At 41.6% G+C, this 12,354-nt stretch overlaps 1 protein-coding gene across 1 annotated transcript in view; it reads left to right on the top strand.

The window, feature by feature from the left end:
- The window catches only part of adgra1b (adhesion G protein-coupled receptor A1b), a 175,473-nt gene that overhangs the window by 147,173 nt on the left and 15,946 nt on the right, over positions 1-12,354 (top strand). Inside the window, exon 16 of the mRNA XM_073481241.1 lies at positions 2,853-2,976. Within this exon, the coding sequence (XP_073337342.1) occupies positions 2,853-2,976 (124 nt within the window). The remainder of the gene's footprint in view (positions 1-2,852; positions 2,977-12,354) is intronic.

Here is a 12,354-nt window from a genome sequence, read left to right as displayed (position 1 = left end):
CATTGGTCAAGTAGGCAGAAACATGACTGGAAATGAATTCCCCACAAGTTATAAGTTGTTATTGTTGTGTTTACAGCTTGTTGCTGTCCTTAAGTGGCCAGATAAACTGTTTGTGTGTGAGTTTTGTCTGATGTAACATGATGGACCACAGTTCATTGCACTGAACATAAATTACTGTATATTATTTTATATGAGTTGTTACACATATACTGCCAGGAATATATGTTTTTTTTTATATTTTGTTATTGATTTCAACCATATATAACGTGGTGCTAGTGTCAGGTTGCTGCCTTTTCTCCGTCATAATTAGCATGAAACCATTTCCATTTCTCCATTTAACGGAGCTACTACCTGTGGTTTATGGGACTTATCAGCATGTTTGAAGCGTGTCTTCCACCAATGAAATGGCTTGCCTGATACTACCTATTGTATAATGTGTCATATTTTACTGTCCATAGCTTTATTGCCCCTTACATCTGGCTCGGCAGTGGGTACAGGGTGAGAGAGCAGATGCAGCGAGAGGACAGTTTTATCCCCCCCACACGCTCGGGGGAGATGGGGATGTGGAGGGTTGCCAGGTTAATGTACTTGACCCAATGAAAGCCCAAAGCAGAGCCTATGAAAACCCCCTTTCAGGGAGGCCAGGAGCTGGCCTGATTTATGGCCCCTTTGCTGGATGGAGTTCAGTACTGGGACGGCGGCAGAGGCATCGACAGCAGCAGCTTTAACTCTCCCTCCCCTCACACAGAGCAGTGAAGCCCGGCCCCAGACACGCCTCATAGCTCACTGCTGAGCCACTGCTTCATCTACAGTTGGCTCACGTGCAGCCGGGGCTCCGCTCCTCCATTTTGGGGAGTGGAGATTTCCAGCACAGGGTTATATAATTTCAAATGGTGACAGTGACTGTATTGATAAAAAGGAGGGAGCTGACACAGGAAAGCAATTAAAAGAATTGATGGTGTGTTAATTCACACAGTACTACAAATATGTTAGTATTGTCTGACCTATTTAGCCTTTTTTTCCAACAGCTGGATGGAGGTGGTAATGTGGGTTAAGTGCCCTGCCCAAGGCCCTGTAAGCCCCCGGCTGATGCCATATTTCACAAAGTGGATATGAGTGTGTAGTGTTACATTGTGAAAACTTCAATTGGCCCAGCCAACTGGAAGCAATCTCTTTTTATTTCATCATCAAACCAGCTGAGTGATTCCTATTTGTGTGCATATACCCCTGCATGTACTGTAAAGTGGGAGAGAGAGCTGTGTAGGAAGGTTGTACACTGAAGAACACACTTCACTTCAAGAATCTCTGAATAGCCCTTTGCCTCAGGTCCAACACTCTAAAATTACACAGCGTGGTATCATTTTTGTCACCTGAGCATTTAAATTATTTGTAACCTGTTTAATGCTACAGCGTCTCTCTTTATGTACACGCCGGGTTTGACCTTTTGAAAAGGTGCACATCTTAAAACTGCAACTTTGAATTTTTATCACTTTGTTTTCATCATCTGAAGATTTTAAACAACATCTCTGTAAGCGCTATTCGTTTGAACGTTCAATCAAAATGAACTAGAAAGCAGTCCGCCTGCGTCACTGACTCCTGCATCTGGCATAGATCTTCTTTGAAAGTTTGTGTTGTCTTAGCTTTTTCAAAAAGGACGTCTCATGAGGAAACCATTTGTTTCTTGTACAGTAGCCTTGTCCACACAGAAACAAAATGAAAGACATGATGTTTATATTGGAGCGACTCACTGAGGACATGTAGGGAAACCTCCCAGCAGGCACCAGGGCCACATGAGTATAAGTCCATGGGCATCATTTTATTTCTGTTCCTGCATTTTTTTTTACTTGCACTATTGTGTTTTCCTACAATGTTTCAACTGTTCCACTATGACATTGTTGCAATATATTATTAAAGGGTTATGCCACCAGTTGTACACATTAAAGTGTGTTTACAGGTCTTGGAGAGCATGTGGCTATGTGGAAAAAAGTGGTATAAGTAGTATATGTGGCTCCAGAGGCTGCATGTTATGATAAAGTCATCTCCAGTGATGTCACTCTAATGTAAGCACAAGGTTTTGAAAAGCAGTCAACTGGTCTAGAGTTGCACCATTACACTGTTGAACTCATTATGGACAATTTAAAAACTGATGATCAAAATCGGTACAGCAGAACCAGAGAGATTGCCTTTTTCATTCCATGCATTCTTCTTCCTTCTCAAAACCTGGCACCTACATTGCCCACAATGCAACTTGGCCACTTAGTGACATCACTGGAGTTAATTTATCCAGCCACAAAGGGCTCTATACCCCCCCAAGATCTGTAAACACACTTTGATGTGTTAAATTGGCGGAGTTTCCCTTTAAGAGTGAATGTGGTTAAGCTGTGAGTGATTTAATGTTTTACCTGAACATGAATAAAAAGTTGGTTGCAAGATGAAAAGAATCATATTGACTCAACTTGAAAATATTCAGTGTAAATCATTACTTGCCTTTGAAAAATCGAGCCAAGGTTAAAATGTTTTCATTGTACTAAAAAACTAAAATATTCTATTATTCAGCACATGTACTGGCAGTGGGGTATGTAATTGCTTGTTTGCACTACTCAAACTCTATGTGCAGCATTCCCTGGGCTCTCCTGTGGCTGTTAATCTATATGGCAGTGGCAAGGTAAAAGAAAAGGGCAATTTATGCAGACCTTGTAAAAGACTGGCCTAAATCATACTTGAAGTGAGTGATGTGCAGTGTACCTTGAACACCGAATATCAATGAGATTTTACTTTATGATGAATCACAGAACACTGAGGGGTATGGTATGGACCTGCTAATTTGTTTGATTCTCTGTCTTTTTTGGCAGCGCAATCCGCATCAGTCGGAAGGGATGGCATATGCTTCTCAACTTCTGCTTCCACACGGCTCTGACCTTTGCTGTGTTTGCCGGCGGCATCAATCAAATCAAATACCCCATCATCTGTCAAGCAGTAAGTGCATTCCCTTTTCATTCATTCCACTCTCAAAGCTTTTCAGAAAATTGATTATGAATGTCTGTGCAGGTGTTGGCAATCAGGGCCCAGAGTAGAAGATGTGGACATGTACTAACCCAGCTTTATGGGTCTGTTGTGCTTCAGGTCACTCTTTTAGTTTTGTGTTGACACAATGAGCCCTGATGATTCAGGCTCTCTGTCTTTCTATTGTTTGTCTATGTCCACTTTCTTTGCCAAGGGTTAGTGATGTAATAGCCCAAAATTTATGTCATTTTATTGGAAGTTTAGTAAAGTAAGACTTCTATACATATACACTTTTCCTTGGAAGTTTAACCTTGCAGTGACATTATCACTTTCAGTGGCTACACACATACACAGGTTTTGTTTGTAGGTGGTCAGTTTAGTGTCAGTGATGGTCCCATGCCTTTCAGACTGTCATGCTCAAAGTTCACAGATTATAGTTTCTCTTCTCAGTGTTTAAAAAGTTTTTCTCACTAATCCATGTCCACATTTGTGGATTTCACCCTTATAAAGCAATGAGGCATGGCTCTGCGGATGTCAGTTTGTAGCTTGGTTATACATTTCTCAGCAAATGCTGGAGGGATTTCCATGACATTCATGGTCCCCAGAAGGATAAATCTTTGGTGATCCTCTCAAATTTCAATTCTCACTGTTCAAGTTTTTCTCCCTAAACCATGTCCACAATTATGGATTACACACTTTTATATGCGGCATGGCTCTGTGGATGTCAGTTTGTTGCTTGGTTATAAATATTTCAACAACTACTGGATTCCCATTTCATTCATGGTCCCCAGAGGAGGAATTTTGGTGATCATCTCATATTTCCTCATGGAACACCAGCATGTCAAAACTTTAACTTATCTTGTATAATATCTCACAACTCCTGGAAAGATTTGGTGCAGATATTCATTGTTCTCAGAGGAAGTACCGTAATGACTTTTACATACTTTTTACAAACTGGCTTTTCCTCTAGGGCAACCGTGAGGTGGACATTTGGGACTTTGAGTGAAGTAATTGAACAGCCATTAGATGGATAAAATTTGGCACAGACATTCATGTCCTCCTCAGGATTTTTCTTAAGTACTAATTATTAGATCTTTTTTTCCAACACTTTGATTTTAGCCACAGCCATCTTAGCAAACCAAGTTGGTGAACATGGTAATCAATACACCTGCTAAACATCAGCATGTTTTCACTGTTGCTGCACATGCTCACAATGAATAGTGACTTAATACTGACTCAGAACTGTTGTTGTGTTAAATCTTGGTCTTATTCTCGACTATTTTCTCTGCCTGTTCGTTTTATTGCATCTCATTTGGTTCAAGATAAGCTTTACTTTCACCTCCATAAAGCCTCATCTCTCTGTAAACACAAAGACTATCTATGTGGGGACAGCTTGTAAAGGATGTCTTCAGCCATTTTGTGCATAATGAGAAATGCCCAACCTTAAGTTTGCGAAATATAACCAGACAAAGGGGGGAAAAATGGTTCACTGAAGTCTCACTGGATCGTCAGGAGTTTTTCTGCCACACGACACCATCTACTCCTGCCGAGGATGATGGATGTAGGGATGCTCGCCCCATCTTGTGATGCAGCAGTGTGTCCCTGCAGTTGGACGTTCTGACCCTTTTGCAATCAGTGTGTGGTCACACGGGTGATGCCTCCATGTCTGCAGCCCACAGTTATGAATGAGTGAGCGAGACTTGAGGAGGGACGTGGAGATTTGGGTTGTGTCAGGGAGGGTTTGGAAACAGGTCAGAGAAATGCTCTCTGGCTTGCTGGCACCTGGCTATTTTTAGGTCGTGATACAGCAAGAATGTTGTCGGAGGATATAGTATACGAAATTATATCGTGTATATAGTAAATTTAGAATGTATATACCATTTTAAAGGAACTAGGAAAAGCAATGAGATTCTTGTTGTATTGTCAGTGGTGTTAATTGAGTGTATTTCTAAAGGAAATGACTAAACCAGCGACAGATAACAGATGGCAGATATGTTTGAGGAAGTTGGAATCCGTGTTGAGATAGGGGTCAATGTCAAAAAGAGAAAAAGTGAGAATAAAAATGTAATATGTTCCTTTTTCTACTTTTTCAAATGGTTGTAAAGCCATATGGTCCTGGTGGATTTCCCTTCCAGCTGATTGATAGTTGGACCTGTTCAGGTTGTGAGCATGAAACATGAGCTGAAGGAGAGCATCCTCTACTGTCAGCTCACCTCAGCGGGGAGGCATTTACTGTATGTACCTGCAAAGAGATTGATGTGCACCGCTTTTCTACTTTTCACTCGCAGTTTCAACTGCCTTCACTCACTCCTTTTTTCCTATCAATGGGCCTTGTTCGCTCCCTTTGTTGTTAGCTGTAGCACGTTAGGGACCCAGCTTCCTCTTCTGCTGTCACAAGCGCTTTAGGTGGCCCTGTGCTCCACAGTGAAGAGACTTTACCTTTACATGCTGGAATGCAGAGCGTCATATTTCATGCCAGCCAGCTTTGCCTGATCCGCCGAGCAGCAGGCTCAGTGACAAGGAAGTCTGTAAGAAGTCACCACTCGTGTCACAGCCGTCAAGTGTTCCTCCACAACTGCAGCTGACACGAAACGGCTGGTGTTGTCACAAAATGCAGCTTTCCTCCCTCACCTGCGCCCTGCCGTTTAACATCACATTGTAACAATTAAGCTCTTCACTCTGCAGAGAGTCATCTTCAGGATGGAGTGTACTCTTAATACTCCCCATAATTGTGAGATCAAAATATACCACCACCAATATGGAGTTATGATAGTTTATTGGTGTAAATCATTATCATATCCGAAGGAGGCATACTTTGTTAAGGGTTAATTAGTTGAGGTTGAAGCCTGACCAAGTCTTTTATCAACTTTAACAATCAGCTTAGGCTATATGTCAGCCAATAGGTGACAAGAGGTTGCCAAAGATATCTTTTAAGTATGTCATGTTAACATTATGTGCACACCAGAGAATACTAAACCTTTCCAACTGCAACATGTCCACCTGTAATAATGAGCTACAAAATATAACCCCTTCATAAATGCGCCTTATCAGAAAAGAAGTACTTCTAAATGTTAGTCAGTGTCGGTGCAGGTGTTGTTGACAAAGCCATGTAGCCTTGTTGGTCCTTCTCGTGCTCTTTCACATTTATCTAATTTTATCCCGGGGCCCTTTGGATGCTTCTCGCTGCTCCTCCTTTACCCAATCACTGCTAACAGGACGACTCTCTGCAGATTTGGGCAGGAGCCCAGATTGTCTGCTGTTCCACAGGGATCGAGGCAGGCCCCACCAGACACAATCTGAGATAATTACAGGACTGCTTGAGAAGTTGTGTGGCGGCACGACGCACACAACACACATGCACACATTTAAATGCACACATTCACACATGCAGTGCCTGCTGAGTTCTCTGCACTCCCCCCAATCATCCCACCAGTGCTCTATACACACTCACACACACACACACACACACACATACACACACCCCCTCCCTCCTCCCAGGGGGGCACATAAGTACATGCTCTCCCTCCGACAGAAGGAACTTCAAGGAGCTCTGAAACTAGCTTTGGCAGTTCTCGCAACACTTCAAGCATGCACTCCCCACCCAGCCCTCCGCCCCTCGCCCTCCTCCCTCACCCTCCTCCCTCACCATCTCCACCTGCATCCTACACTCGCTCTCCCCCTCTCTATCTGTATGCCACTCTTCAGTCTTGCACCGCCTCCCCGCCCACTGTGGCACTGTCGCTATGCAGCATCCGATGTCTTTACGGCCTCAAAGTCAAAGTCATCTCTGATCTCTATTTCTATCTTTTTCTTCCAGCGAGGCTCGCTTTGTCATTGATTCGAGCAACACCCCAGCTGTCACACCACATCTTCTGTTCGCCTGTATTAAGCAGCCTAACAACATACAGCAAGGCCCCGTTTGTCGCTCCGCCCTACCTCACCTCACCTTAGGCCATCAGAATGTGGATCTCTGTTGATTGTTCAGCGAGTGTGACCAGCGTTAAATAACCTATTAATTTAGCAAAGAACCTGTCTAAGGACGTGACCTAGATCTGAGGTTACATCCAACTGTCAGCTTAAAGATGCTTTACAGAGGATTTTCTCATTAGTGTGCCACTGTGAAATTAGTTGTGACGGCAAACGCTGGCAAAAATGAAAAAAAAAAAAAGGCTCTAGACATTACAGTATCTGCAGTGATTGGCTTTGTGCTCGCAATGGGTCCAATTTGAGTGTTCCTGAGCTCATTTCCCCACGTGTAAAAGGCTTCCGGTAGACTGGTTACTTATGCATCAAAAACAGTGGGGAGCCGATATAATGAATATGCCCACCGAAGACAGCTTAGAGCGACTTTCGAGTTTAGCACTGTTAGCATATGCTAAAAGTGTTAAAATAATTCTTCTGACAGTGTTGTCTTTAAGGAGAATTCAACACTACACTCAAGCCGAGAGGTGTCAGTCTGAATAAACACTAGAAAAACTGAAGTATATGGCGGAACATGAAAGTCAGCCGTTGCTCACACACGTCACACAGGAATCCTTTTGAATAACTAAACATATGAGGTGCAGAAAAAACACTCAGGGACAGTTTTGTCCTTTCCTCAGATTATCTACATCTTCCTTTTTTGTACCATATAACTGTCTGGTGCTCTTGTTGAATTGCTTTTGTGTTATTTTACACTGTTGACAGAGGTTTTGTGCCGCTTTAAACCATCCTACTGTTTAGTGTCGGCAGGTGCTGACATCCTCTCTTCACATTGTTTAACATCTTTGCTAGACACACTGTTCTCACAGGACATCTCATATTTCATATTGTACTATCTGATATAGAAATGTTGAATCCCAACTTGCAATACGTTGGAATTGATTGAAATTAAAGAAAATCTAAAGCATGATGTAAAATGAAGCTAATCGAGACACATTGTACAGCGATTCCTCAATAGCTCATCCTTCCCACTGAAACAATATTAACAGTGACTTTACCCTGACATTAAACACCTTTGTCTTGGTCGCGCTATAGTTGGTCATAAATTTCAGTTAAGAAGTACAGAATGATCAAGTGTAGAGGCTGTTCACACAGTATCAACATGCATCCTGAGTGATCAGATCACAAGTGGACAGCTGTTGGTGCATCAGTTCACACCTGGCATCAACGACATGCATCTTGAGTAACCACTTGTGATCAGATCTCACTTCCCCACTCTATATGCAAACAAACACAGATCATTGGAACAAATTGAAAGGATATGTGGCAGCTGTAGCTCAGGAGGTAGAGCGGGTCGTCCAGCAATCAGATGGTTCAAATCCCAGGCTCCCCCAGCTGCATGTCGAAGTATCCTTGAGCAAGGTACTGAACCCCAAATTGCTCCTGATGAGCAGTTGGCACCTTGCATGGCAGCCTCTGCCATCAGTGTATGAATGTGTGTGTGAATGGATGAATGTGACAAGTGCTTTGAGCGGTCAGTAGACCGGAAAAGCGCTATAGACATGCAAGTCCATTTATGACTTTTTTTACACACAAAATAAAAAAATTTTCATATACATTGTTTGCTGAATCAACAAGAAGGTCCAAATACTTAACAATTTGTTGTGGACAGCATTTCATAAAGTTTGTAAAGCTTCTTTGAGCTACATAACTCACAAAATTGAGCATTATTTCAGGGGAGTCTGGGGACTTTCTTGATGTGCATCTCAGAAGTTGTCTTATCGGTTATTGTTTCTGATTATGTATTTGTACATTTGTACGTTTACCATCAATAAAATGTTGTCTTCTTTGGTATATTTAGTGTAAATGATGAAATCAGTTGAAATAGTGTGTTCCAACAGCTGTTGGGAGTTAAGACAGGCTTGTACAGTGGTGCCACAACAAACTGACACTTTAATGCATTGCATATGATGCCGAATTTTTGGGAAGGCTTGAATGATTTAGAATTTCACTGCCTTGCAAAGTTTGTTAAGTTTATTCTCATGCAATACATTTTTAAATCATGCAATTTGTTAGGGACTTAGTTCAGTGCTTAATTGAAACAGACAGTGTGTCCACAAACATCTGTTTCACGGAGGAAGTCAGTTAAGTAGGCGGTCCTTCAATGTGGCCCAGGACGCGTGTGTCCACACTAAAAGAATGTGGTCACATGCGGCCTAGACCGCCTCCAAATGTGGTTTGAGTGATGTGTATCCTCAGTGGATCTTGTGGGTGTTCACAAGTGTACTTGGAGCTGTCCACTTGTGATCGGATCACTCAGGAAGCATGTTAATATCAGGTTTGAACAGACTCATACGCTAGCTAAAACTAATGCAGGCTAATACAGTAGCCCTGCAAGAAATCCTGCCTTCATGAATGTTGTCATTTTGGAGGATGTAGTTTGTGGTGCTGTTGAATTCTATAATGTTAACACTTGACTTCGACTTATCTGCTGTGAAACTTGATGGCTTGACTTTAGACATGAAGGCAAAAAGCTGAGGAGACTTGACGTGGTGACCCATAAATATTGAAAAATGCTGGACTGACTGTGTTGTGCTTTTTGGATCTCTACCAAACTGTCACGAATAATTAATGACAGAACCAGAGTGCGCATAATGTCTCCATAAGCTAATGCACACCTTTAGGTGCAGCTGCCAGTTCCCACTCTCTGTAGCCAGCACATTTTTTCTCTTTCCATCTGTGCAAATGATTTATTTATGTGATAGTTCCTGCTTTTAGTTAATAAAAGGGCTCACATTCATTTATGTTAAATATTTAAGAATATTGCTCATAATGATAAAAATTAGTCTCTTGTATTAAAGGTGGCATATAATGCTCATTTTCAGGTTCATAATTTTATTTTGGGTTACCACTAGAATAGGTTTACATGCTTTAGTGCTCAAAAATCCAATGAGTTGTCTCATACTGTCCAGTGCAGCAACACTGTATTCCCCCTCTGTCTGAAACACTCTGTTTTAGTTCCTGTCTCTTTGTGGCCTCCCCTCCAGTCACCTCTGATTGGTCAGCTCACACATGCCTGACCCAGCACTGCTCACAAAAACAGAGCAGCTGTGCTAAATCAGTCCTTACGTGCCAAACTAGCCCTGAGGCAGAAATAAGGCAAAATGTCTGACATGTTTGCATAAAGTGATGTCACAGAATTAATGGCGAGACTACTAACGAGGTGTTTCAGGAGCAGGGTTTTCTGTGGGGGAAAGGAGCTTCTGTTGGTGCGGACTTTGACAGTTTTAACTTTCAAGATCTTTTACATGCACAGGAACATATAAAAAATTGAAAAAGTATAACAGGTCTCCTTTAGTTATGAAAAGAAGTGACCAGCTGTGCATGGAATTTGTGATAAAAAAAAATCTATTAAAATGATTTTGTGCTCCTACAGCTTAATGATAAATGATCTTAACTGCCAAAAAGACTGTTTCAAATGACAGAAATGACCTGTCACCTGCTTCTGCCTCTTCATAATCCTAAGAGCGCTATTTAACTGTTAGAACTGAAATTGAACCTTGTTAGTAAAGTAGAGTACAGCGCAGTATGTCTGTGAGCACTCAAGTTGAATTTGCCTTTCAGGGCTTTGAATTAACTTGCTACGTGTATGAAACATGACATCTTAGTCTTGTCTCTGTCTTCTGTCTTTGGCTATCTTACACATATGGACCATGAAATTGCACTTACCTGAAACTGCAAAGCTAACTAGCTAACTATCGCTAACAAGCTGACTGTATGCTGTGATATGTGGGATTTAAGGCTGTAAAGACTGTGTGTTGGTGCTACACATAGACACAGGGTCACCAAGTCCTAACTTTAGCTTGTTCTTCTGCCTTTTGTTTCCGTGACCTCACTCGTATACAGAATGGAGAGAACTACTTTTCGGCTGTCACAATTTCCTGAGTCTTTATCAAACTACTTTTTTATGGGTGTGCAGTTTCATTTATTGATGCGACACTGACACCCATCTGATTTGATGAAAGACGGCGTTTTAGGTGACAGGAGCTGTGGCTTTTTAATGTGGACGCATTGATCAGGTTTTCTGGGGCCGTTTCCAGCTCCTGTTTTGTTAACTGTGCAATCGCTGCGCTGCTCACTGATCCGATCACCGACTGAAATTATGTATTTACCCAGATTTTATATCAACAAAGTCACATGAGGTGAAAGCGCACAGCAACTATGAATACTAAAATATCAAGATACGACTGTGTTTGCAGACTTTCCTAATCCACCTATCTATCCGATGATTAATTATAGGTCTTATCTAAACAGACTTCACTCATTTAATCCCACATTTTTGTCAGGTGCTTAAATTATATTCCGTTAGCAGTCTCATGAAAACTGTGTGTAATTGTTTGACAGACTTGATGGAAAATCTGAAGTAGCTTGGGACCATGTTAGTTGTTGTTTTTATTGTTAACTGACAATGACATTGCAGATGAAAATGTTAAAAGATGAGGTAAAGTTTTTAAGTTTTATTCTTGTTACACCACGTTCCTCACTGTCTGATGTATAATCTTATGTTTCCACGGAAGTTATAGCAACAGGCGACCAGATAAAACACCCCCTTAACTTGAGTAAAATCACTTTGGCTTTGTCCATGTTTGGGAATGTCGGATAATGTAAGTACACACCTCAACAAAATATCAAAGAAAGGTCTAGGTGAGTCGTTTTTAGACACTTTAATGCAGAAATATTACATATATATTTTTAACTAAGGTTAGGAGCAAGAGTGGTCTCCAGTGTCAAAGTCAGATGCTTGGCTCACCTACACCAGGAAAAGATTCTGACACACCTGAGAGGAAACATATGATTTGACCAATGAGGTGGATTTTCTGGTGATACCTGTGTCTGACGAGCATTTTGGTTTACCTGCCTGTGATGGCAGGGTGCTGCTCTTGTTGGATTACTCATTTGTTGTTAGTAGATGATGTGATTTTTGTCTTTGGTGTCATTGTTTGGCTGCTCACTAGTCTGAGATACTGTGGGTGCCCATCATGAGATTTTGTAGTGGAGTTGTGATGACAATCTGTGGTCTCATGCAGAGTTGTTGTTACAGGTAAGGTGGTGGTAGTGGACAGGAGGATGGTGTTAATCAAACTATGATTTTCATCTTGACATATCACATTCTGGTCCAGCAAAAAACAAAAATGTCAGCTGGTGAATTGCTAGTTTCTCCCACCACTGTCACAGTAACTTAGAATGGCATTCTTTCAACCTGATGGATAATTGCATTGTTGCAAGCTGCCTCTGAGGGCGCATGATTGAGGATGTCCAAAACCTGACTCAAAGTACATTTTGATTGATAAAGACAACTCATATCGCGAGTCCCTGTATTGTGACCGAGCAACTTGCACAACATTTTGTACAATATTTCATCAGAACAGA

This window comes from Pagrus major, chromosome 15 (assembly GCF_040436345.1).
Source record: "Pagrus major chromosome 15, Pma_NU_1.0".
In the NCBI taxonomy this organism is placed as follows: Eukaryota; Metazoa; Chordata; class Actinopteri; order Spariformes; family Sparidae; genus Pagrus; species Pagrus major.
This window is presented reverse-complemented; position numbering and strand designations above follow the sequence as displayed.